Source organism: Oncorhynchus mykiss, chromosome 12, assembly GCF_057628025.1.
Source record: "Oncorhynchus mykiss isolate SJ-2025 chromosome 12, ASM5762802v1, whole genome shotgun sequence".
Lineage (NCBI taxonomy): Eukaryota > Metazoa > Chordata > Actinopteri > Salmoniformes > Salmonidae > Oncorhynchus > Oncorhynchus mykiss.
This window is the reverse complement of record NC_143033.1, coordinates 90,751,196-90,779,095: the sequence shown is the minus strand read 5'-3', so window position 1 is coordinate 90,779,095 and position 27,900 is coordinate 90,751,196. Positions and strand designations below refer to the sequence as shown.

At 44.1% G+C, this 27,900-nt stretch overlaps 1 protein-coding gene across 2 annotated transcripts; it reads right to left on the bottom strand.

Annotated features, from left to right (window-relative positions):
• Nucleotides 1-123: 123 nt before the first annotated feature.
• LOC110539036 (TBC1 domain family member 16) lies at nt 124-27,339 on the bottom strand. Of its 2 annotated transcripts, none has more exons than XR_016485403.1 (13): nt 26,922-27,339; nt 21,637-21,843; nt 20,463-20,625; nt 18,170-18,478; nt 10,070-10,264; nt 9,575-9,722; nt 9,215-9,379; nt 7,483-8,872; nt 6,419-6,553; nt 4,693-4,879; nt 4,361-4,540; nt 3,824-3,970; nt 124-2,829 (listed from the first exon to the last, which is right to left on the bottom strand). XR_016485403.1 is itself a non-coding variant. In XM_090194019.1 (13 exons), the coding sequence occupies exons 2-13, from the start codon at nt 21,809-21,811 to the stop codon at nt 2,551-2,553; spliced, it is 2,232 nt and encodes a 743-aa protein (XP_090050145.1). In that variant the 5' UTR covers nt 21,812-21,843; nt 26,922-27,339; the 3' UTR covers nt 124-2,550. The 2 variants fall into 2 exon arrangements, 1 of the variants encoding a protein (XP_090050145.1); XM_090194019.1 differs by having other exon boundaries at nt 8,724-8,872.
• Between the last annotated feature and the right edge of the window lie 561 nt (nt 27,340-27,900).

The following is a 27,900-nucleotide window of genomic DNA, read 5'->3' as shown; positions in this document are numbered from 1 at the left end:
CACACCTCTGCCAGACCGCCATTTATGTGATCTCCTCCCAAATGAAGAGCTGGCTGGCACATGCATTTCCTCATGCTTAAGTTCAAGGTCAGAATGCAGAGAGAAAAGTATGTGAAAAATAAGTTCCATTTACACCATTTATTTGAAATCACCAATGTTTCTGCCTTCACCACGGCCCTGCAGCATGTGAAAGCCAGTCTTGTATGTGTTGACTACACTACAGCATAGGACTACAGTAGGCCCTCATCAGTGGCCTGTGTATTATTATAGAACCTTATAGAACTCCACATTCAGTGATAACTCGGTCACAAACATTTTGAAATATAACTAAACCCAAAGACATGTTACAGTGACTCACGTTCAGAAACAGTTTCAACGTGAGATAAACAGTCCATGGAAAGAGATGAAGAATCGAGATAAGCAAGTAAATAAACACACACACACACACACAAAGCCCCGCTGCCTTGCCACCCAATTATTTTCCAAACCACGTTACCATCCATCGGTTAGCCCTTTATAAAGTGGTTGGTACAATCTTCTAAATCTCCAGGCTTTTTCAGCGAGCAGCAGCCACAGATGACTAATGGACGCAGGGGCCAGTAATGCATGTCATTTGCAGAGACTGCATGTTGAGCAGGAGAGAGAGGGGAAGCAGCTTGAAGATCCTAATGTTACCTTTTAGTGGCAATTTGAAGATGTTTTTCCCCCAGGAGTGGCACTCTAACACCCACCCCCAGAACCCTCGCCACCGTGACAACTCACAGATTACAGGAAACATGCAGATCTCAACACTTCACTTGATAGGCCTTGATAGTTCTCTGAGAAATACATTTGAATTAAATAATTAAAATCTTTAAATACTTTAAGCTTTTGGTGTCATCTGCCTGCCTTTTGGGACTAATCTATTGGCCCATTACTCAGCCAGGCAAGCTCGCTCAACCACAAATAAACCATTTTAAATGATTTCAAATAGTATTTGGAGCAGGTTGGGTACAGAGCTGCCATTCCTCTTTGGTTGGTTTTCTTTCACCCGCTCTGTGATGATGTGTTGTGTAATTGAGGAGATCAGTCAGTGGAGGCCTATTGGTGGCTGCTCCCCAACTCATTACCAGATGTTGGGAGGTCACTGCTGTTTACACACACACACGTGAAATAAAGTCAAGAGAATAGAAAGTAACAAAGTGGATACATTCATATGGACAAATTCACTTGGTTGGTGCAGGTGAAGAACCTTGAGATTTCATTGTATTTGATGGAAGCTGTGCTGTACAAATGTAATGAATTCTAATATTGTTTAGTGCAGTGACAACGATGGTGGTGTTCATTCACTTGGAGGTCAAGGTGGAGGTCAATGTGTTTCTAGATATGGAAAAACAAAAACACTGAGCTTTTACACAACCGCCCTATCTGACATTTAACAAAAACAAACTTAAAGTAAACTTAAACATGATCTCATATTCGATATGTAGCTAGCTGACCAAACTGTACACTGACTGGTAGTGGTGGGATATCCACAACCATCATCACATATTTAAGCTCTACATCTAGTCTAACTTTTTATTTATTAATCCCTATTGCTTTGATAGATGCCATATTTATTCATATCCCCTCTTATCAAAGATAAATGAAATCCCACCTTCCTTCAGCCTGACGGGCAGTGTCATCTGATAATGTAAGAATAAATGAGCAGGTTTCTGAACAGGAGTCTGATAAGGATGTTTGTAGAAAACTTGTTGTGGAAACAGTTTCCTATATACACACACACCTCTGTTTTGCGCTTTGTGTTATTCGCTAAACAGGTTGTGCCCTTTATACTTAAAGGGTTGCTCATGCAAGGATATAATCGTACTATATTGCTAAATATTGTAATCGCAAACCCACAAATACACACACTCCCTCTTTGAAGGGAACAGAAAAAAAATATGATTTGAAAAGTAACAATATTTAACTTAGTGACAGTTGAAATGACAGCTTGCCTCTCTTGGTTGATGGAGGTTTATATGTGTGTCGTGTTAATAGGCTTGAGCCTGATTGCAATATGCTGAGATAATATATCATTCCATTATTCACACAAACATTCCATTGTGAGCATATGAAAACCTTTCAATGGAGTTCAAATCTCGACAATTCCCCTTCAAGTCAGTATTTGACCATTGGAGTCACATTGAATCCAGTCCAGCAACCTTAGACCACAGTGTGGACCCTGAAAGGTTACAGTCCAACAGAGTGATGATTGTCCAATCTCCTCCAATAGCAGAGCAGCAGCTTCTTCATGGGAAACGTAGTGCCAAGTGTCTGTGGTACTGAATGTTCCAAATAAATATACATTCTTATAAGGCAGTGTTCCATGTCACACCGGACAAAAGGATCAGGTGGAAAATCCTTTTAATAAGATGGGGATTGTGAAAAGGGGGAGAGCGTGAAGAGAAGTATCAGAGAGAAGCACATACAGTATGTTGGGAATCCTAGTGGCAGAAAAGTGGTACTGCAGCTTCTGATCTACTCAACAGTTATAGTTAGCACCATTGTCTCCCTCCCCCCTATTTAAACTCAGGACTGCTTCCGAAACATGAAGATGTCTCTGGTCTTGGAGCCTCTCTTGCCCTCGGGGAGTGGGGTGGGGTTGGGTGAGGGTGACGGGGAGGCTGAGGGCTGGGGGGTGGCTGTGCCTCCATAGGGGCAGCTCTGGGAGTCGGGGTGCTCCCCAGAACACTCCACGGCCGGGATGTAGCGACTGTCCCACATCCCTGGACCGCACAGCTTACACAGGTCATGGAGGCTGCACGGGATTCTGGGTAACAGACGGAACTGGTAGAGCAGACTACGGGCCTGGTAGTAGGAAGGGTGGGAGAGAGAAAGGAAGAGAGAGAACGTAAGAGAGAGTCAAGGAATGGAGAGAAAGAGAGCACGTGAGAGAACAAGGGACTGGAGGAGAGGAGTGGCAGTGAATGAGAGAAAGGTTAAACACGAGGAAAACACATAGAAAAGAGGAAACAGAAGGCAGCGAAGAAGCTATACCTCAAGACTTACAAAACAGCTAACAGTATCACACTTAGTATCATGGAGATTTGAATAACATTTGACTAAATCAATAGCTCCTTCAGACGTGGAAGAACATGATCTAACACAGCCAAAATCAATTAACGTGATCTAATTTAAACTAAATAGGGCTGAGCTGTTCAGACACATCAAACCTGATAGGGGTTCTATAACAGTCCTAACACCTGCATGCTAAAATGTGCTGTTGCTGCTGCAGCAGCACTACTAACATGGCATCCATAAACATGAGAAGACAGAGACACACTACCGGCCATGACTCAGAAATCCTCAACATGGCATCCATAAACATGAGAAGAAGACAGAGACACACTACCGGCCATGACTCAGAAATCCTCAACATGGCATCCATAAACATGAGGAGAAGACAGAGACACACTACCGGCCATGACTCAGAAATCCTCAACATGGCATCCATAAACATGAGGAGAAGACAGAGACACACTACCGGCCATGACTCAGAAATCCTCAACATGGCAGGATCACAGCAAGTATTTCAAGACTCCTTGAGGGCTGGAGAGCAACAAGGACTATTATGCTTTGTTGTATTACAAACGCCATTCCTTTTAAATCCCTTCGGCGCAGGCGATGAGTGTACACTGAGGGGATGAGTTAAGAATTAAACAGCCACCATAGTATGCTAACTAGAGGGTAAAATGCTAGCGTTGCATAACATGCTAGTATAGCCTAGCATAGCATGAGGAAAAGTGGCCCAGCCTTGGATGGAGTAACGCATCGTCATGCTAAGGCTAACTGCTAGCGTTACCTTGCGCAGCACCAGCTCCCCGTTCATGTGCATGGAGAGGTTACTGAAGTGGAGCAACATCTGGTCGGTGGCTAACTGTTGCTCCGTCACGTCATCACCGTACAGCACGATGATGGCCACACACGCAAACAGATGGAAGTAGTCCGTCTGAGGGAGCGATAGCGAGTTATTGACAAAGTACATTTATACTGGACTGTGGAGAGCCTGCCTACAGTACAGTTTGTGTGTCTGGTTGTGTCTACATCCAACTCTAATCTCCATAACTAGTGTGTTGTATGAATGATGGTTATACCTATGGCAGGCTATAAACTCCTAACATTGTTACACACAGTTGCTAATACACATTGTTTGATATTGGTGTATGTATGCTAATGTTGTGTGTTTGTATTGTTCTATGTATACCAATTCCACGTACAACATGATAATGTTGCTCTGTGTACACCAATGCCATGTACAACATGATGATGTTGCTCGGTGTACACCAATGCCATATACAACATGATGTTGCTGTGCGTATGCTGATGTAAACTTGGGTACCTGGTAGTGTGCCCAGCAGGCCTCCCACATACGCAGGGCCTCTGTGTCGGGGAACTCCCGTTTGAAGCAGAGTAGGAGCCAGCGGTGACAGAACAGCAGCTGTAGGCCGTCCTCCCCCAGCTGGGTCAGGTGCTGGTGGAACCGGGGCAGCATCAGACGCAACAGCTCCCTCAGGTACATCTGGAACGCGGAAGAAAGAGATGGTTAGGGCACTAATGTGGATATGAATGTAACACCACACACACACAAAATAAAACACGAGAATCACAGATAGCGAGAGAGAAAAGTGTGTGTAATAAAAAGAGAGAAAGACACTTTCTCTGTCCCCTTACTAGTTGTCTCTCCATGTCCTCGTCGCGGGGAGAGCTGATGAAGATGGTGTTCTCCATCAGGCCTACGAAGCACCAGAACGTGTCACTCTCATCCTGCACCTCGGTCAGCAGGGGGGCCACCAGGTCAGACATGCCCTGGCAGTAGCCCATCTCTGGGTTGAACACCGCGTAGTTCAGCAGCACACACCTGGAGGAAGGGAGGAACACCACCACAGACAATATCAAGAGATCATAGTCGCCTCATACTAAGTTACACATATTACCTCATACTAAGTCATACATAAAGTTATACATACAAAGTCATACTAACCCATCACCCTAACCAACAGGTCGTATAGATGTTTAGACACTGTCGTTAAAACAATCAATTTAGACCAAATCAAATGGTATTTTTCACATGCTTTGTAAACAGGTGTAGGTAGACCAACAGTGAAATGCTTACTTCTCATCCTAACTATTCAGAGAGATAAATACACAATGAGTAATGATAGCTTGGCTATATACACGAGGTACCAGTACAGAGTCCATGTACAGGGGTACGAGGTCATTGAGGTAGATATGTACATATAGGTAGGGCCCTATAAAGTGACTAGGTAACAGGATAGATAATAAACAGTCACAGCAGCGTACGTGATGAGTCAAAAACGTTAGTGTAAAACAGGTCACTGCAGATAGTTAAATAGTTAACCAATAGCCACCCGGACTAACTATTTAGCAGTCTAATGGCTTGGGGGTAGAAGCTGTTCAGGGTCCTGTTGGTTCCAGACTTGGTGCATCGGTACCGCTTGCCGTGCGGTATCAGAGAGAACAGTCTATGACTAGGGTGGCTGGAGTCTGATCATTTTTAGGGCCTTCCTTTGACACCGCCTGGTATAGAGGTCCTTAATGGCAGGAAGCTCGGCCCCAGTGATGTACTGGGCCGTACACACTACCCTCTGTAGAGCCTTGCGGTCGGATGCCAAGCTGTTGCCAAACAAAGCGGTGATGCAGCCAGTCAAGATGCTCTCAATGGTGCAGCTGTTGAACTTTATAACGATCCGAGGGTCCCTGCCAAATCTTTTCAGCCTCCTGAGGGGGAAGAGGTGTTGTTGTGCCTTCACGACTGTGTTGGAGTGTGTGGACCATGATCAGTCCTTAGTGATATGGACACAGAGGAACTTAAAGCTAAACAACACTATGGCATTAAAACAGAGTAAGCGAATGAATAAGACAAATATGAAAAGTGGTGAGACAATATTGGTCCATAATAATACATGAGAGTTCTAACCTCCCCCACCCCTACTCTACTTGACCCAGTTACTTTTACCAATACCGAGAACCAGCCATGAGTCACTTAACAGCCTGGTTTTGAAAGCCTTTAGCTCCTTCATTTAGGAAGCTATTAGCTGTAAGTATGCATCAGAACTAGCGCTCTAACAACTTACTGGGAGTCAATAAAGCATGAAAGTCATTAGCTAGCTTCCCCCAGGGTTCAGAATATGATATTCATGTACAATATTACCTCCTGTGCACTGGACTATGGGATAGGAAAGATGAGAAATGGAAAAGGCGAGGAAGAAAGGGAGGAGAAAAGAGTGGTAAGAGAGGAGAGAGTGAAATGTAGAATAAAGAGTGACAGAGGGAAGGATATGGATAGAGATGAGAGGAAAGACAAGTGGTAGGGGAGAGAAAGTGTAAGAGAAGAGAGAAGAGAGGGAAATACCCAGACAGAGCCATCTGTCCTGACCTCATGATCTCCACATTGGGGTTGTTCTCTCCCCTGAAGAAGTGGTTGCTGCGGTCTGTTCTCACCACGTCCTTATCCACGGTGAACTGAACCTTCCTCCAGAAGTCACTGTGCTCCTCAGGACTCATAGACAACCTGGGGATGGCAGGGACAGACAGGGGTTTTTACTGGGTTAAATACTGGGGCTACGCACTAATGTCAACCAAACTTAAGGGCAGTTACTCAACTTCAAAAATGTACTTTTAATTTAACCCTTGATAGGATGTCAAGAAAAGGGTAGGGTGAGGATGTTGGGGCAATGTAAACCACTTGAACAACCTATGATCTAACCCTAACCCCCTCCCATCACTCTCTGGCTGAGAACCTGAACACTGAGGACCTGACCCCTACCCTAACGAGCAGAGCAGAGGGGATTTCATTAACACTATTTGTTTTCCATTGAGCCCCGCCAGGAACAATAACACTAGGCCTGATGCAACTTCACGCAACTGTTTACTTTCTGGGTCTGTGTTTGTCTGCCTCTCCCTCGGCGTCTCCTCCCTCACTCCCTTCTCTCTCCCAGTCCCTTGATCCCTCTCGCCCAGTCCCTTGTCCCCTCTCTACCTCCATGCCTCACTCTCTCCCTCTCTTCTTCCCTTTCTGGAGAACTGTCAGCAGCTGTACCTGGTCCTGCTACCAGAATCCCCTAATCGTGTAACTCAACATTAACATGTAAGACCACAGAGACACCAGACCTTGTAGAAAATAGATGAGCAAACTGAATCAACTCTCCACAACCCTCTCCTCCTCCAGTGTTTGTTCAGAACAGGTATATACTATCTCTCTCCTCTCCAGCAGGATCATCCATGTTTAACATCTTCAACAGTACTGGCTACAGCACAACATCAAATCAAACAAGCAATAATTGATTCTTCAAAATGTGACTTATATAAATAATGTAATGTTTTATTTCCATATAGAACTAATTGATTTAATTAACAGGGGCTGGTCGTTAGTCAGGATCACAAACAGATGATTATAAGGGTGTCATACATGTTCATGACAAGTCTAATCAGTTATTATACCTGCATCATAATGCATCATATCTGCAGGCTCTAAGTAGAGTGTTACCGGTGCCACCACCTTTAGAAGGCCGAGACTGTAGTTCCAGGGTCTTAATGATGAGCCAATGGCCCCCGGAGGCTCAGTCAAGTGTTTTTCCATCAGCCTCATCACATCACAGGAGGAAGAGAGCGTCTAATTGGCTGGTTTGGATGACATCTTCTGATGTAATCTAAAGGTTAATACGCCATTCCGCTGAAGACCAGACAATTATCATATCAATTCTGTCTACTCGTGTATCACACCTGCGCAAACATGCACACTGTGTGGAAGCTTAGGTAGCCTAGCGGTTAAGAGCAATTATCATATCAATTCTGTCCACTCGTGTATCACACCTGTGCAAACATGCACACTGTGTGGAAGCTTAGGTAGCCTAGCGGTTAAGAGCAATTATCATATCAATTCTGTCCACTCGTGTATCACACCTGTGCAAACATGCACACTGTGTGGAAGCTTAGGTAGCCTAGCGGTTAAGAGCAAACGGCCATTAACCAAATGGTCGCTGGTTTGAATATCCAAGCCGACTAGGTGAAACATCTGCCAATGTGCCCTGGATCAAGGCACTTAACTCGAACTGCTCCTGAAAGTGGCTCTGGACAAGCGTCTGCTAAATGACTCAAATGTAAATGTAAATGTATTGAAAAAGAAAAAGGATTAGGGACAGACAGACAAGTAACGCTGGGAGGTTCAAATAAATGACTGGTTGAACCCTTTACTCTCTTTTAGTGTGTGTGTGGTGTGTGCGTGCGTGCGTGCGGTGTGTGTGCATGCGTGGTGTGTGCGTGCGTGGTGTGTGCATTTCGAGCATATTGATAGAATATGAGAGTAGAATATGGGTAGAATATGAGAATATGATTTGATCAGCGATTACATGTTTTTACCCAGGAGGCCTGTTAATTTACACCCAGCACTCCCATAACAACGTTCTGTAATTGTGTCTATTGATTGCTCCATTTGCAAAGTGAAACCACAAGGTGTGTGTGTGTGTGAGTAACAGTTAGCAGGATATGGCTTGGTGCCACCTTATTCCTTTGTATAAATTAACCACATACTGTATGTACCATTGTTATGAATGTCCTTCTTTCATCGAAAACAACACAATAGAACCCCCCCCCACCACCACACACACACACACACGGTCAGCAGCAGTGCAGCTCCCCTGGATGGAGAGCTATTACTTATAGTAAACCCCCCAGCCACCTACCTCCTCTGCTGGATGTGGTGGTACTCAGAGCGTTTCTGCAGTCTCCAGGCCTCTCTCTCCTGGGAGGAGGAGTCACAGCTGTAGTAGTGCAGTAAGAAGGGCCACACCTCCCCACGGATGGATGGGTCAATGCCCCCAAAGAAGATGGCCTGAGGGGGGGGGACAGAGAGGACATGATCAGCCTGGGTAGTAGAAGTCTAGAATTCAACAATGTTATTTACAGTAACTACACCAGGGTTCCCCAACTGGTGGCCCATTGGCCGAATTAGTGCTGTGGTGGTTTTATTTGGCCCCCCATTTATTGGGAGAATTTTCAAAAAAAAAGAAAACGTTTTTGACATAAGACTAAAAACATCAGGAAATCAGCTCCATGTCATTTTTAGTTAAGAAATCTGTTCAAATATTCCCATGCATAATAGAGACACGTGATCGTATACAAATGTAAGCAAGTTTGTCAGTCTTCCAAGGTCTTATCCCAGCTACACACTCACCTTGCGTAGCTTGTACTCCTCCTCCACCTGTCCGTTGTGGTTGAGGTGTCGGAGCCAGGTGGTGACGTCCAGGCGGCGGTACAGACGTTCCTCCGGGTGGGTCTCAGCGGACGGCAGGGTGGGCCTCCGGATGGAGAACTGCATACATGACTTCTCATCCACTACCTGGAAGAGCGAGGGAAGAGAAAGAGAGATCAATAGGTGGGGGGCAGAGAGGGAGCGAGACAGATGGGTGTGGGGCAGAGAGCGAGAGATATCAAGGAACTAGCCATTATGCTAAAACTGAAATAACATGGTATCTAGCCACAATGCTAACACTGTAGGAACATGATATCTAGCCCCAATGCTAACATGCCTCACCTGGTCTTTGAGCTGCGTCTCTCTGCAGCACTTCCACTGTTGGAAGACCTCAGCCAGCTTGTCCAGACCTGCGTGGTGGAAGTGGAGGACCTTATACTGGCTCTCCCTGCTGGCGATCACCAGCTGACCACTATTACACGCCTCATCACTGGAATCACAACATACCATTCAAACATACAGAAACACTGGCTGAAAGAGACACACATACAATGTTACTGCACTGCTAAAACATGGCTTATAACATATACAGCAAACTCTCAGTTGGAGAAGAATTTCAGAAACATTTCCTGAATTGTCAAATACAGTCATTTTTTACATACATATAGGCCAGTTTCTGAAGTGACTTTTCATTTTTGTAATCGTTGGACAATGATAATCCTCCCCTTTACCCTCACAGGCCAAACACAACTGTATGCAGGTGAGTTGTTATGAGAGTAAAGTTCCTGAGGTCTTAAAGTATCCAGACAACATGACCCCACATGACCCCTGGCTGACCTGAAGAAGAGGCGGAGCGACCTCATGTGACCCAGGTCGACCCGGAACACTCCCCCCAGCTGCTCCAACGCCAGCACCTTCTGCTGTTCCTCCCACCGCATGCCCTGCGATTGGCTGTTGTTCTCAGAGGGAGCGTGGCTGTCCAGGCTGGAGGCGGAGCTAGCCGAATGGGTCATGGACTCGTCGCACAGCTCCCTGAGAAAATGAGGGGGGGGGGAGAAGTTGAGTTGGTTATAGGATCAGATAAACTTACAACTATTACTGGCTCAATGCAAAACAGACCTTAGATCAGCGTCTAAGGGAAACTGATGGGACCATGATTTTGGAGAATCATTGCATTGCACACAGATGTAATTCTAACAACACATAAGCATAGATATGGCAAACAGGGTACTGTTTGTACAAACATGTACTGTTTGTGACTAGTGTTGAATATCAGGAGTCTATTTTACTGCCCTGTTGTGGTTCCTTGCTTTATGTCCTGGGATTGTTCTGGCTTAGACCATGGGACAGAGAAGAATGCATGGCGGTTACTGTGCAGGGGGGGAACCACGCACATCACACACACACACACAGTGCACACAACAGAAACTGTACACACACACACACACACACACACACGTCACAGCGTCTGCCTTCCAATTTCCCCAGTCATTCCCCCACGGCCACTGTTTGTTTCCCCGGCACTGTAACCCGAGCTGGGGGTTCCTCTACTGCGTTAAAACACACACACACACACACACACACACCTGGGTAAGGGGGTAAATCAAACAATTAACAACCAAAACACACCCCATGACAAGTCTCGGAGAGCCAGACCTGAGAAGCACAGTGACGTATTAATTGCAAATAGGGCCAGTAAACACAAGTCAATCATATGGAAAACATTCACATTTAAATGCTGTTTCCTTGTATGCCGATGGAACAGTATTTCTCTAAGTCCATAATAAATACAAACAGCCTATTGGTCCCATGAGAGGAGCCAGAGCTGGTCAGTTTCAAACTAAATCAATGGTAGTGAATTGATCATGTCTCGGGTTGTCACATACCTGTATATGGGAAAATAATGTGAGATCCATCGAGACAGCAAGGTCTCACCTCATTGGTCAGATTCACTGCCCTCTGGATCATGTATCAAATCATGAACAAGGTCCTAGTCCTGGGACACTACAGCACAGAGGAGTGGGGAGATTCTCTCTGCCTCAATATAAACCTAGTCATAGCAGACCTGGGTTCAAAAACTATTTGAAATCTGTCTGGAGTGCCCGGTGAACGGGCGTTGCAGATTTTGGACTTGTCTATCGGTTCCATTGCAACAGGAAATCTCAATCAAGCCCGGCAGAAGAATTTTAAATGATTTTTAAAAGTATTTGAACCCAGGTCTGCGTCATAGGCCTATTGTATTACATTGAGGTGCTGAGAGAACATACAGAAACCAAAAGTCTCACACTTAATGGTCTGCTTGAATAAAATCTGACAACATTTGATTGATTAAAACATTGCTTCAATAAAGGAATATTTAAACTGCGCTACATGCTAACTACTGTAACTGTCAGAGATATTGCTAAGCTATCTGTCTCTATGGGCTTTCCAGTTAACTAATCAGCATCAACAGAAGGTGTTGAACATGGACCTGTTTTAAATGTCGTCTACTTAATCAATGAAGTGAAGATAGCACCCACTGTTATGTTACTGTAAGCTTACGGAGACGTTTTAAATGCCATCTACCTCAGTGGATCTCAATGAGCTAATGCTAAATATTCACACTAGTAGCTGATGCTGTTCTCTATAGCGACTACACTGTAGCCTATGTATACAGTGTTAGACACAGACTATGCACTGAGTGGACAAAACATTAACACCTGCTCTTTCCATGACAGACTGAATCCAGGTGAAAGTTATGATCCCTTATTGATGTCACTTGTGAAATCCACTACAATCAGTGTAGATGAATGGAAAGAAACAGGTTAAAGAAGGATTTTGAGACGTGGATTGTGTATGTGTGGCATTCAGAGGGTGAATGCACAAGACAAAATATTTTAGTGCCAAGAACTGCAGCGGTGCTGGGTTTTTCATGCACAACAGTTTCCGGTGGGTATCTAGAATGGTCCACCACCCAAATGACATCCAGCCAATTTGTCGACTGTGGGAAGCATTGGAGTCAACATGGGCCAGCATCCCTGTGGAACGCTTGACACCTTGTAGAGTCCATACCCTGACAAATTGAGGCTGTTCTGAGGGCAAAAAGTAGTGGGGGAGGGGGTGCAACTCAATATTAGGAAGGTGTTCTTAATGTTTAGTACACTCAGTATATGTCAACAGCATGTTTTGATGGAAAAGCTGTTCTAATGGCATGTCCCTCGTCAGGGGAGCTACAGCTACAAGCTCCCCACCTACGTGATGCTCTACCCTAGGGACAGAGCTCTGGCGTCACCCTGAGAACCAGAGCCTGGGGCTCAACCCCCATGGTCCCTAAACTCAATGAATGATGTGGCTGTTGAGCAAGTAGAAGAGACTACACTTCTTGGTGTTCTATTAGATTGTAAACTGTATTGATTGCATTGTTGTAAAGATGGAGAGGTCCGTCTGTGATAAAGAGATGCCCTGATTTGTTTTTACATCACATGCAACCAAACAGTTGTCCAGTCAGGTGCAGCAAAACAAATACCTAGAAAAGCTGCAGCTGGCACAGAACAGAGCAGCACGTCTGGCCCTCAAATGTACATGGAGGGCCAATGTCAATAACATGCATATCAGCCACTCCTGGCTCAGAGTGGACGAGAGATTGACTGAATCACTGTCGATCGTTGTAAGAAATATTGATGTGTTGAAAGTACCACGTTGTCTTTTCAGCCAGTTATCACAGCTCAAAAACCCAGTCCCCAAGTAAGAACAGAGACTGGGAAAATGAGTACATGGTAACTCAGGCAAGAAATATGAAACACCTCAAGGAACAACGCGGACTGTGAAGAGACACACACTAACAGTTTTCTTTAGATGTTTTAAATGTAGCTTTACATTTGTGTTCTTATCTATTAGTGTTCTGCATGTTGTCATGTTCTATGTTGTGTGGCTGCTGCTTTTTCAACAGCTAATGAAATACACAAATATGCAACAATTTCAACAATTTTACTGAATTACAGTTCATAAGAGGAAATCAGTCAATTGAAACAAATTCATTAGGCCCTAATCAATGGATTTCACATTACTGGGACTACAGAAATGCATCAGTTGGTCACAGATACCTTAAAGAAAATGTAGGGGCGTGGATCAGTATACCAGTCAGTATCTGGTGGGACCACCATTTGCTTCATGCAGCGCGACACATCTTCATACATAGAGTTGATCAGGCTGTTGAATGTGGCCTGTGGAATGTTGTCCAGGTTCCAGCTTCCAGGAATTGTGTATAGATCCTTGCGACATGGGGCAGTGCATTATCATGCTGAAACATGAGGTGATGGCGGCAGATGAATGGCACGACAATGGGCCTCAGGATCTCGTCATGGTATCTCTGTGCATTCAAACTTGCCATCGATAAAATGTAATTGTGTTTGTTCATAGCTTATGTCTGCCCATACCATAACCTCACCACGAGACACTCGGTTTCACAACATTGACATCAGCAAACCACTCGCCCACACAACGCCATCTGACCGTTAGAGTTGAAACTGGCATTAATCCATGAAGAGCACACTTCTCCAGCGTACCAGTGGCCATCGAAGGTGAGAATTTGCCCCCTGAAGTTGGTGAACAGCAGTCAGGTCAAGCCCCTGGTGAGAACGACCAGCACGCAGATGAGCTTCCCTGAGACGGTTTCTGACAGTTGTACAGAAGTTCTTCGGTTGTGCAAATCCAGTTTCATCAGCTGTCTGCGTGGCTGGTCTCAGACGATCCCGCAGGTGAAGAAGCCAGATGTGGAGATCCTGGGCTGGCGTGGTTACATGTTGTCTGTGATTGTGAAGCCGGTTGGGCTCTGCCAAATTCTCTAAAACAATGTTGGAGGCGGCTTATGGTAGAGAAATAAACATTAAATTATCTAGCAACAGCTCTGGTGGACATTCCTGCAGTCAGCATGCCAATTGCATGCTCCCTCAAAACATGTGTTCTTCACATGTGTTTTGTGAAGAAAACATTTCCCCAGCATAAGGTGCACCTGTGTAATGATCATGCTATTTAATCAGCATCTTGATATGCCACACCTGTCAGGTGGATGGATTATCTTGACAAAGGAGAAATGCTCACTAACAGGGATGTAAGCAAATTTGTGCACAAAATTTGAGAGAAATAAGCTTTTGTTCATATTGAAAATTTCTGAGATCTTATATTTCAGCTCATGAAACAGGGGACCAACACATGACATGTTTTTATACTAAACAAAAATATAAACACAACATCTAATCAAAACTCTGGGGAGGGCAAGGAAAGGAGGAGAGCTAAAAATAGGTTTTATGTTGTTATATAAATATATTATTGTACATTTGCATGGAAATTCACTATGATTTAATTACCTATGTTTAGGATTCTAACAATTGTACAGGGCAGCAAAATACTTTTGAGATACATTAAGAATTTAAAAGTTTTAAAGAAAAAAAATAGCAATTTTGTCCTACAGACGCACTACATTCAGTGGTTTAGAATACTGTACTGGAGCCATATATAGTTGAAGACGGAAGTTTACATACACCTTAGCCTAATACATTTAAACTACGTTTTTCACAATTCCTGACATTTAATCCCCGTAAAAATTCCCTGTCTTAGGTCAGATAGGATCTTGTTTATTTCAGCTTTTATTTCTTTCATCACATTCCCGGTGGGTCAGAAGTTTACACACATTCAATTAGTATTTGGTAGCATTGCCTTTAAAATTGTTGAACTTGGGTCAAATGTTTCAGGTAGCCTTCCACAAGCTTCCCACAATAAGTTGGGTGAATTTTGGCCCATTCCTCCTGACAGCGCTGTTGTAACTGAGTCAGGTTCTGCCCACAAATTTTCTATAGCATTGAGGTCAGGGCTTTGTGATGGCCACTCCAATACCTTGACTTTGTTGCCCTTAAGACATTTTTCCACAACTTTGGAAGTATGCTTGCTTCCTGACTGATGTCTTGAGATGTTGCTTCAATATATCCACATCATTTTCCTTCTCATGATGCCATCTATTTTGTGAAGTGCATCAGTCCCTCCTGCAGCAATGCACCCCCACAACATGATGCTGCCACCCCCATGCTTCACGGTTGGGATGGTGGTGTTCTTTTTTTGTTTCATCAGACAAGAGGACATTTCTCCAAAAAGTACAATCTTTGTCACCATGTTCAGTTGCAAACCGTAGTCTGGCTTTGGAGCAGTGGCTTCTTCCTTGCTGAGCGGCCTTTCAGGTTATGTCGATATAGGACTCGTTTTACTGTGGATATAGATACTTTTGTACCGGTTTCCTCCAGCATCTTCACAAGGTCCTTTGCTGTTGTTCTGGGATTGATTTGCACTTTTGGGACCAAAGTACGTTCATCTCAAGGAGACAGAACACGTCTCCTTCCTGAGCGGTATGATGGCTGCGTGGTCCCAAGGTGTTTATACTTGCGTACTATTGTTTGTACAGGTGAACGCGGTACCTTCAGGCGTTTGGAAATTGCTCCCAAGGATGAACCAGACTTGTGGAGCTCTACCATTTTTTTCCTGAGGTCTTGGCTGATTTCTTTTGATTTTCCCATGATGTCAAGCAAAGAGGCACTGAGTTTGAAGGTAGGCCTTGAAATAAATCCACAGGTACACCTCTAATTGACTCAAATTATGCCAATTAGCATATCAGAAGCTTCTAAAGCCATTACATTTTTTGGAAATTTCCAAGCTGTTTGAAGGCACAGTCAATTTAGTGCATGTAAACTTCTGACCCACTGGAATTGTAAGTGAAATAATCTGTCTGTAAATAATTGTTGGAAAAATGACTTGTGTCAGGCACAAAGTAGTTGTCCTAACCGACTTGCCAAAACTATAGTTTATTAACAAGAAATTTGTGGAGTGGTTGAAAAACGAGTTTTAATGGCTTCAACCTAAGTGTTTGTAAACTTCTGACTTCAACTATAGATGCTGTACTGGAGCCATATAGATGCTGTACTGGAGCCATATAGATGCTGTACTGGAGCCATATAGATGCTGTACTGGAGCCATATAGATGCTGTACTGGAGCCAATAATAGCTTAACCATATAGATGAGTTTCAAAAGTGTGAAACAATAATAGCATTGGGAACACGTATGCATGCATGCACACACACAAAGCTACAATACACAGTCTCTCCCACACAACAACATAATGTACTCTCACTTTCTTACACTCCCTCTTCCCACTCACTTTCTTGCACACAGATTATTTCTCTCTGCATGATTCCTAGTGACATGTTTCCAGTCCCAGGCCCCTTAACAGTGTCAATTAAAGCTGAGAGCTGTGCTGTTCCAGAGGGGTTGGCTGCTGCCTGTAGGCCCCGACCAGACCACTCTCCATTCCTCTAATCCACCCAGTTGACACACAGCCCAGTACAACAACCCCAGGAGCAGGGAGGAATCAAAGAGAGTTTCACACAGACCCAGGGAGGGAGAGGGGGTGAAGAGGGGAGAGGAAGTACAGGGAGAAAAAAAATGGAGATTGAGTTAAAGAGAAACATTAGCGAAGGATAAAGAGAGAGAGAGAGCGAGAGAACGAGTGAAAGAGAGAAAGAAAAAGAGAGAGAGCAAGAGAGGAAGAAAAGGTTAGAGGCAGTGCAAGAGAAAGCTGCCAAGTCACACACTAACTGCACTTACAGTGTTAAATGGACAAACACACACTTCAAACTCCCTCATCCTGGGCTGTGTTTCTGGCCAAATACCTCTGTGTGGAAACGACCTCTGAGGGATGTATAAAGGAGAATGGCCATAAGGTCAGTACAGCAACATGATAGTGGTTTAGTCCAGATGGTTTAGTTGGTTGGAGCAGAGTGTTGGTAGAATTCCTGCATGGACCACATAATGAATGTGTGTGCTAACTGCTAACTCCTAACTGCTAACTCCTAACTGCTAACTAAGCGGCTTTAATTGAATCGATTTAGCGAAGGACAATGTGTGTGTTTTGGCCCATGTTGCCAATAAGAACCTTGTAACCTTGTAATTGTCTGCTTTAACAGCCCGTTCTCTCCTACAGTGACACATCCAGCCTTGGGAGGCAGTAATAGTTAACAAATTCTAATTTACAGACTTGCCTAGTTAAATAAAGGTTTAATTTAAAAAAATGCTGTGTGAAGTGTGAACCTCCCCCAATGACAGTAAGAGTACACTTATCCCCTTCTCGGTGGCTCCACCATGTGGTAGATTTGGCCTATTACAACTACCTTGATCTGGTGAGAAATTCTGTCTTGCGAGGTGAGAAACTGGCATCTGGAGTGTAGGTTCAACATGATTCAAGGTTATAGCCGTTAAACACGGACGACCACTGCTCTCTCTCGCTCTCTTTTTAAAACTCTTTTATAAAGTGGTGGGGAAACGATCAAATCGCCAGTTACCTAAAATATCCATAGGATATTTATGCAAATGGTTGCAGGTTCTTGTTGGTATTTAGGCAGTCAGTTTCAAATATGTATTTAACAAGTTGGATGCTTCTCTACCCAAATAATTGGAAAAGCATTTCTGTCATGTGCTTATATGCTTAAACTATTTCAATATGTCTCCACTGCGAGATAAGACACCAATATTCAGCGTCTGAACTTACAGAGACTGGATTCAATACATACATAAATTATAAATACCATGGAAACTACAGCTCCATTTGTGCCCTGCATATCAATAGCTAACTCGCATAGATAATTCACACAAAATCCAACTGATAATAACTCACCAAAACACCCCATTCATATCCATGTCTAACACAAGCCACAAACAAATACGTGCAGACAACAGACCTGCATTCAAATACTGAAATCTTTGAAATACTTTTATTTGCATTAGCCTGATTTTTTCTATTGGTTTAATGATAACATGTAAACTCAAAGCCCTGATAAAGTATTTGAAAGGATTTAAATTACAATATGAACCAAGGTCTGTATTATCCACACACACAAGCACATCCCCTCCCAGCTCACCTGCTCTCGTTGTCCAGGAACACAGAGCCGCTGCTCTCAAAGAGGGACTCGCTGACGGGCGACAGACAGAAAGGTGAGGAGAAGGTGGTGTCTGAGTCCGAGCCCATGGTGCTGTCCCTGCTCACCTCGTCAGCCGACAGCTCATCCCCCTCATCCGTCCCAGACTGGGACTGCTGTTGCTGGGGAGGAGGGGGCTCTATGCTGGCCTCCAGACCCAGGCCCCCTCCAATCCCAGTTCCGTTCCCAATCCTCTCCTCCTCCTCCCGGTCCTCATCTTCCTCCTGGGCGGGAGGGTGTCGGGAATGGGGCCTGCAGGTAGGGTTAACATTAGTGTTACCGTAAAATGTTTTTTCAGAGGATGAAATTCGACCAGATGGAAATGAAGCACCATCCTGAAACAGTGTTCACCTACAGTGCCTTGCGAAAGTATTCGGCCCCCTTGAACTTTGCGACCTTTTGCCACATTTCAGACTTCAAACATATAGATATAAAACTGTATTTTTTTGTGAAGAATCAACAACAAGTGGGACACAATCATGAAGTGGAATGACATTTATTGGATATTTCAAACTTTTTTAACAAATCAAAAACTGAAAAATTGGGCGTGCAAAATTATTCAGCCCCCTTAAGTTAATACTTTGTAGCGCCACCTTTTGCTGCGATTACAGCTGTAAGTCGCTTGGGGTATGTCTCTATCAGTTTTGCACATCGAGAGACTGACATTTTTTTCCCATTCCTCCTTGCAAAACAGCTCGAGCGCAGTGAGGTTGGATGGAGAGCATTTGTGAACAGCAGTTTTCAGTTCTTTCCACAGATTCTCGATTGGATTCAGATCTGGACTTTGACTTGGCCATTCTAACACCTGGATATGTTTATTTTTGAACCATTCCATTGTAGATTTTGCTTTATGTTTTGGATCATTGTCTTGTTGGAAGACAAATCTCCGTCCCAGTCTCAGGTCTTTTGCAGACTCCATCAGGTTTTCTTCCAGAATGGTCCTGTATTTGGCTCCATCCATCTTCCCATCAATTTTAACCATCTTCCCTGTCCCTGCTGAAGAAAAGCAGGCCCAAACCATGATGCTGCCACCACCATGTTTGACAGTGGGGATGGTGTGTTCAGCTCTGTTGCTTTTACGCCAAACATAACGTTTTGCATTGTTGCCAAAAAGTTCAATTTTGGTTTCATCTGACCAGAGCACCTTCTTCCACATGTTTGGTGTGTCTCCCAGGTGGCTTGTGGCAAACTTTAAACGACACTTTTTATGGATATCTTTAAGAAATGGCTTTCTTCTTGCCACTCTTCCATAAAGGCCAGATTTGTGCAATATATGACTGATTGTTGTCCTATGGACAGAGTCTCCCACCTCAGCTGTAGATCTCTGCAGTTCATCCAGAGTGATCATGGGCCTCTTGGCTGCATCTCTGATCAGTCTTCTCCTTGTATGAGCTGAAAGTTTAGAGGGACGGCCAGGTCTTGGTAGATTTGCAGTGGTCTGATACTCCTTCCATTTCAATATTATCGCTTGCACAGTGCTCCTTGAGATGTTTAAAGCTTGGGAAATCTTTTTGTATCCAAATCCGGCTTTAAACTTCTTCACAACAGTATCTCGGACCTGCCTGGTGTGTTCCTTGTTCTTCATGATGCTCTCTGCGCTTTTAACGGACCTCTGAGACTATCACAGTGCAGGTGCATTTATACGGAGACTTGATTACACACAGGTGGATTGTATTTATCATCATTAGTCATTTAGGTCAACATTGGATCATTCAGAGATCCTCACTGAACTTCTGGAAAGAGTTTGCTGCACTGAAAGTAAAGGGGCTGAATAATTTTGCACGCCCAATTTTTCCGTTTTTGATTTGTTAAAAGAGTTTGAAATATCCAATAAATGTCATTCCACTTCATGATTGTGTCCCACTTGTTGTTGATTCTTCACAAAAAAATACAGTTTTATATCTTTATGTTTGAAGCCTGAAATGTGGCAAAGGGTCGCAAAGTTCAAGGGGGCCGAATACTTTCGCAAGGCACTGTATATTACAAAAGTTCAGGCTCAGTTGTCAGGATACAAGCAGTTATCACAATAAAACCTGTTACCGCGATGCAAGCAGTTATCACAATAAAACCTGTTACCGCGATGCAAGCAGTTATCACAATAAAACCTGTTACCGCGATGCAAGCAGTTATCACAATAAAACCTGTTACCGCGATACAAGCCGTTTTCCCGATAACACCCGTTATTGCAATATCACCAGCTACAGAAGTCCATTACGTTCCCTTCCCCCCACTCTACCTGCGGGGCCTGCGCCGAGCGTTCCTGCGGACAGGTGAGCTCTCTGGGGTGATGTAACGCAGGGCCTCCTCGTCCTGTCTCTGGATGCGGGAGTTGGGAACCCAGGTTAGGATCAGAGTGGTTCCCAGGCTCTCATCCTTCTCCATGTGCACACACAGGTACCCTGAGGAGAGAAGGAAGTCATGAGAGAGATGGAGAAACATGGCCACAAACACACAGGAACACAGACAACAACACACACGAGAACACACACTCACTCTGATGAAATCATATCATCAGAGGATTGGAGACAGGTTGAGAAAGAGGACACACAAGAAAACACAAGAACCGAAGTCACCTGAGAAGATCACACTAAGAGAAAAGGATCCCAGAACCCAGTCAGTTCTCCTCAGGACAAACCTTCTTCCCATGAACCAGAAGTCAGATAGATAAATATACCAAATCTGGAGTCAATCTGACTTCTGGTTCATGGGAAAAATATTTTGGCCTGAGAACTATAATATATTAGACATCTATAACCTTAATAAGTTGATACACAAATATACTGTCCATAGCTAACATACCATACCATGATGGAAGAGGTGACAAAGTAGTGGCATACTGTACATGGAAACATTACTAGGTATGACAAAAAACAAGTGAGGCAAAGAGGAAGTAACCTGAAAAGAAATAAGGAGATCTGACTCATGAACAAACAAGGAAATGCAGAGGTGAGAGACAATGAACCATACAGTCTCATATCTCTCAGGTGAGAGTTCATCGGTACATGGTGGAAAGAGAGAGAGACACTATAGGACACACTGGGAAGAGAAGAACAGCAGAGGAATAGGTGAACGCTATAGTCATAGCTGGGGCCTGTTCAGGAGGATGTAATGTTACAGAACATTCAGATAGAAATGTATGGTGTAGAACAAATATGATTGTCAGGTAGAATAGGTAATCGTGTTAGTGCTATTCATTACATTTCTGTGATGTTCAGAATAGTTCAGCTCACTGAATACACCCCAGGGTTGTATGTACTAGGCACCAAATGCAAGAAAACGGACTGAAACAGGAAGGGACTGCCTGAACTTGTCCGATAAATGCTTTTCTCCATTTCAAAGACGTTCGTTACGGTGTGCCCTAATGAATAGGACCCTTATGTAGGGGACTCTTAGACAGCTATATACTGTACCTGGGTGGTGTTCGGGCAGGCCCGGGAGGGGCTCGGCAGGGTGCACACACACATTGTTCTTGGAGAAGATGATCTCTCCGTCCAAGCCGTTCCGCGAACCCGCCGACCCTGGGTTAAAGGTCAGGAGGTCCGAGGCCTTTGAGGAGGCGCGTCGCAAGAGCCGACCGAGAGACATCTACACCGACACCAGGACTCTGCGCCCATCCTCTGGGGTGGGGGGAGGAGGAAAGGTGAGAGAGGGGGACAGGGATGGAGAGAGACAGAATCAGGTCAGAATGGAGGACATGGGGCACTAGTGTTTTACAGTATGACATTTACCTATTCAAATTAACAAATCATATATAGAGTGCCTTCGGAAAGTATTCAGACCCCTTGACCTTTTCTCCGTTTTGTTACAGCCTTATTCTAAAATGTATTAAATTGTCTTTTCCCCTCATCTATACACAATACCCCATAATGACAAAGCAAAAACTGTTTTTTATAAATGTTAGTTAATTTATTAAAAATAAAAACTGAAATATCACATTTATATATTCTTCATTTGACTTTTAGGTTGTGCGTATTGTTAGATATTACTGCACTGTTGGAGATAGAAACACAAGCATTTCGCTACACCCGCTATAACATCTGCTAAACATGTGTATGTGACAAATACAATTTGATTTGATTTACATAAGTTTTCAGAACCTTTACTAAGTACTTCGTTGAAGCACCTTTGGCAGCGATTACAGCCTCGATTCTTCTTGGGTATGACACTACAAGCTTGACACACCTATATTTGGGGAGATTCTCCCATGCGTGGTTTTGGCTGTACCGCTTAAGGTCGTTGTCCTTTTGGATGGTGAACCTTTGCCCCAGTTGGAGGTCCTGAGCAGGTTTTCATCAAGGATTTCTGTGTACTTTGCTCCATTCATATTTCCCTCGTTCCAAACTAGTCTCCCAGTCCCTGCCACTGAAAAACATCCCCACAGCATGATGCTGCCACCACCATGCTTCACTGTAGGGATGGTGCCAGGTTTCCTCCAGACGTGACGCTTGGCATTCAGGCCAAAGAGTTCAATCTTGGTTTCATCAGACCAGAGAATCTAGATGTTTTTGTATGAAAAGAAACAAATAGAGCTAAGCACAGGCAAGATCCTAGAGGAAAACCTGGTTCAGTCTGCTTTCCAACAGACACTGGGAGACAAATTACCTTTACAGCAGGACAATATCCTAAAACACAAAGTCAAATATACAATGGAGTTGCTTACCAAGACGACATTGAATGTTTCAATGTGGCCTAGTTACAGTTTTGACTCAAATCTACTTCAAAATCTATGGCAAGAATTGAAAATGGCTCACTAGAAATGATCAACAAACCAATTTGACAGAGCTTGAAGAATTTTTAAAAGAATAATGTGCAAATATTGTACAATCCAGGTGTGCAAAGCTCTTAAAATGTCCTAACATTTCTAAAAACATGTTCTCACATTGTCATTATTATTGTGTGTAGATGGGTGTGAAATGTTTTATTTTATTCATTTTTAATTCAGGCTATAACATCATAAATCGAGGGCTGTGAATAGTTTCTGAAGGCAACGTATATAGTCATACATGGCAAAGCTAACTCTTTTACAGGTTGAGCTTTCATTTAAAGGCAGTGACAGACATTTGTACTCAAGTTACACTGTGATGTTTGTACAGTATTAGTGTGTTCTTACCCCGACAAGTCAACCCTGCCATGCAACAAAACCTCACAGTTAGTGTTTTCCTATGCCACGTCAACCATCTTGACTCACACACTTGGCTCTGTTAGTGTAGGTGTGTGTGCAAGTGTGTCCCCCACCTTGAATAAACACACACACACTACACAAACCTGGTCTATCCTTCTATGTGAAATCCTAGTCTGTTATTAGGAGCTAACAGATGTCAGCATCTATGGCTATTCTCAACATGTCACACAACTGTGCACTATGACTGCTCTCACATGCCAGACTCATAGCTTTCACAGCAGCTGATGAGAGACTACACTATGACTGGTCTCATGTGCCAGACTCATAGCTTTCACAGCAGCTGATGAGAGACTACACTATGACTAGTCTCATGTGCCAGTCTCATAGCTTTCACAGCAGCTGATGAGAGACTACACTATGACTAGTCTCATGTGCCAGTCTCATAGCTTTCACAGCAGCTGATGAGAGACTACACTATGACTAGTCTCATGTGCCAGACTCACAGCTTTCACAGCAGCTGATGACAGAGACTACACTATGACTAGTCTCATGCCAGACTCACAGCTTTCACAGCGGCTGATGACAGAGACTACACTATGACTAGTCTCATGCCAGACTCATAGCTTTCACAGCGGCTGATGACAGAGACTACACTATGACTAGTCTCATGCCAGACTCATAGCTTTCACAGCGGCTGATGACAGAGACTACACTATGACTAGTCTCATGCCAGACTCATAGCTTTCACAGCGGCTGATGACAGAGACTACACTATGACTAGTCTCATGCCAGACTCATAGCTTTCACAGCGGCTGATGACAGAGACTACACTATGACTAGTCTCATGCCAGACTCATAGCTTTCACAGCGGCTGATGACAGAGACTACACTAGGACTGTAAACAAAATCATTTTGCTGTTCACTCCAGTCAACCTTTCTGCTATGACTGGAATTGGCCACTAGCGCTACTGGCATATCAGTGTTGGTCCATACTATGTAAGTTCCTCTGTGCGACCCTATGATAATGTAGCCTAGTTCCCTATCACTACAGTCTATGACATCGAACACATTCCCAGTGCCCCACTACTCCTGAATGTGTGGAATGTTCCCTCCTTTTCCTCTTCCTGAGAACCCTGAGTCATGACCTGTGACCCAAATGGCACCCTCTCCCCTATATGGTGCACTACTTTAGTCCAGAGCCCTATGTGCCGAGGTAGAAAGTACTGTGCTACATAGAGAATAGAGTGCCATTTGGGAGGTAGCCATGTTTACCTCCTCTGATTAACTCTATGCCGCACGACTTCCTGTTAACAGGGCTCCAGGGTGAAGTTTCCCCTCGGTAAAGATCTAGGATCAGCTTCCCCTCTCCCAATTCTAACAATTTGTGGGGGAAATGCAAAACTGACACAAGATCAGCATCTAGGGGTAACTTCACCCTACTGGCTTATCAGGACTCGGACAGGAAGTCTTCTACCCCGGAATCCGGGCAAGGCCAGTGAGTATGTACTATAGCCTGGTCCCAGATATGTTTGTGCCGTCTTGCCAACTGCTATGGTCTTTGGACTGACAATGATCATAGGAGTTGGCAGGACAGCACAAACAGACCGGGTACCAGGCTAGGGAGAGTGAGTGAGGTACTCATTTGGCCGGGTAACACTTTACAATGATTAAGTTTCTCTCTTAGAACACTGCATGTCCACACTATTCTTCAGAACTACAACCATCCTAAAACCACTCTGACCATAGCGCTGAGCTGCTCACCTAAACATTTGCATGGTAACTGCTTACAGAACAAAGCCAATCCATTGAATTCACTTGCAAATGAGCAGTAGTAAACCAGGCTGAACTCACTATACCAGGTGTTCAGTGTCAACTATACCCCCCTGGACCTTCCATCCACACCTCAGCAGATTAAAGCTACATTTCATAGTCTTCTGATCGCCCCAGACAACAGCTACCCCTAACCGGTTGATAGACAGTGGAGATCTCCACCAAAACAGGGAAGTTAGAGGTTATTTGGTGGTAAAACAACAGCTATAGCCAGTTCTCTGTGTGTATCCATAGCCTGAGGTTATTCTGGTCGGTATGATAGCAGCAGGGCGAGAAGAGGTCAGAGTGTGATATGATTCCATATTCAGCGTATGACTAAGCAGGGAGCCTGACTGATATAGCACAATGCTCTCTCCTTCTTCCATGCTGTCATCACCTCAGTGTGTGTTCACACATTGCCTTGTCTCCTCTACTTTAGCCTTGGTCACCTCACACTGGTCCTACTGTAGCATTCCAACAATGGAGACAGCTTTCCAAAGAACGTGTTACTCTCCTGTGAGTGTGAAGTCTGCATTCGGTCATAATTTTTTCTGTAGCCATTCATCTAATTTAGTATTCATCTCCTTCTGCCTTGCTGTATGGAGTTGTTTTGTTCAGAAAAACATCAAACAAAACAGTCCTAAGGATTTTCTGAGACAACCAAACGTTCCCCAACGAGATTACAGAGCGAGTGTATCAGTACAGTATCCCACTGTGTCCTGCCAGCCTCAATGACTATAAACGCAGAGGATTCCTGTGCCTCAGATCAGTGTGTCCAAGTTCACCTCCGGGCCACGCTAACAAACTTGTCAGGCTGCTGACATTTGAATAGAGGAGGCTTCCATAATTAACTGCCTCTCCTGTTCATCTGGATCGTGACACCAAACCACTGCCTGAGGGGCACTTAAAAGACTTAAATAACCACATGGACTCTCAGTGAGTTGCAATCCCTCAGGCTGACTCACTTCCATGAGCAAAGAGTCAATAGACTATGTATCAGACACAGACACAGACAGCAATAAGTATTCTGTTTACATTAGACCTAGTAAAGTAGAGCTTGAATGGAAGTAGCCTAGGTGAGACAACTCGAATGGGAGCTGAAAATTGTTGGGTTAGCTCACCTTTCCAAATCACATTCACAAAGCATGGGCCTATAATTTGATCATGTTATTAAGCTATAAACTGATAGATATGAAGTCAATGAGATAGCCATATGGACATTTTAGCTGTAGGATATCAATAGCCTACGCGACATAGTAACGGAGGAGTATCCTCAAGAGTGGCGTCCCGTCCGTGATGACGAGGCTACATCAACTATTGACACATTGTACCAATGACAGGCAACATCCATTTGACAGGAGAGGATGGAGCAGCGGGATTCTCGCTGCCGCACCATTATTTTTCACGGGCCCAGTCCTTCTCCTGCCTCTCCGACATTGCTATCGGTTTGGCCGGGCAGGGATTTTATCTGTAGTTAAGCCTACCATCACGAATACATATTTTAGTCTAGCTGGCTGGCCTATGTCCTCAAATTTCTCCCCATCACATGCAGTGCACATCCCGACCAACCCGCATAGTTCGCCAAAGGAATAGCCTAGCCTAGGAAATAAGGGGGTCGTGTAGGCTACAAACAGCATAACCTTATCCATAATAAACGAGGTCGTTTGATTCTTTCTCGGTCATCGGTGTACACCTGTGCGAGCAGTGGACTTAATAAATAAATGCACACTCAAAAACACAGGCGATGCGGTCTTGCTTTCTCACCCTCTGTCCCACCCGAGACTACTGTCTTTGCCGCTTATCCATTCCGGAGCGATGTTTATGGTGGTTGTATCCGTGTAGTTTGAGGTCACGTCTTCGGTATTTTGTTACGCGGTGTGAGTGTTTGTATCCGTGCGGTCTTTCTCTACCGCACGCGGAGCTGCTATGTTTCACTAACCCAACCCCCAAATTCCTCTGCTTCCGGGATGGCAGACTGGATAAAGGCTGCTTCTGTGAATGCACGGACCAGTCAACTATTAGGATCGCCTTACATTTGGAAGTATGTTTGTCTTATTAGCAAAAGCAAATGATCGTCAACACACCACAATGATATATCTAAGTAAGGCTGACCTTTTATCATAGTATGACGTTTTAGAGGTCAATGCCGAAAGCTTCACTGCAGTTGGCTGATCCCGAACTCACATGAGCATTATCAGGACCAGTGGAGCTGGAGTCTGAGCATCATGACGCGGATCTCAGATGTCCCGCTGGAACTCTTATATATGGCAGGTAAACCACTAGCAGCAAGGACAATGAGCAATCATTTAAACAATAAACAGCACTTTTCAAAATGACTATTTCAAAACAAGGTATTTCGAGGGCAATGTTTTAAACAATAACCAAAAATATTTTAAAACATAAGCTAACATAACCATATTACAGGTATGATATTTACAATTCAGAATAGTTTACAATATGTAACTGTATTGAGCTTAACTGCACTGAGTTATAAGGAAGATGTTCCAGATGGGAAGACTATTTTTATTTAACTAGGCAAGTCAGTTAAGAACAAATTCTAATTTACAATGACGGCCAAACCCGGACGACGCTGGGCCAATTGTGCGCTGCCCTATGGGACTCCCAATCATGGCCGGAAGTGATACAGCCTGGAATCGAACCATGGTCCGTAGTGATGCCTCTAGCACTGAGAAGCAGTGCCTTAGACCACCCTCGGGACTATGAATAGATTAAGAAAGAGATA

Bases quoted from the DNA above. Each gene is read 5' to 3' on its own strand.
- LOC110539036 (XM_090194019.1), bottom strand. From the start codon at position 21,811: ATGTCTCTCGGTCGGCTCTTGCGACGCGCCTCCTCAAAGGCCTCGGAC. The intron at 8,873-9,214 runs GTGAGTGTGTAG...CCCCCCCCTCAG, and splicing joins AGGAGTACAAGCTACGCAAG to GCCATCTTCTTTGGGGGCAT. The intron at 4,880-6,418 runs GTCAGGACAGAT...CCCTTCCTCCAG, and splicing joins CCCAATGTGGAGATCATGAG to GTGTGTGCTGCTGAACTACG.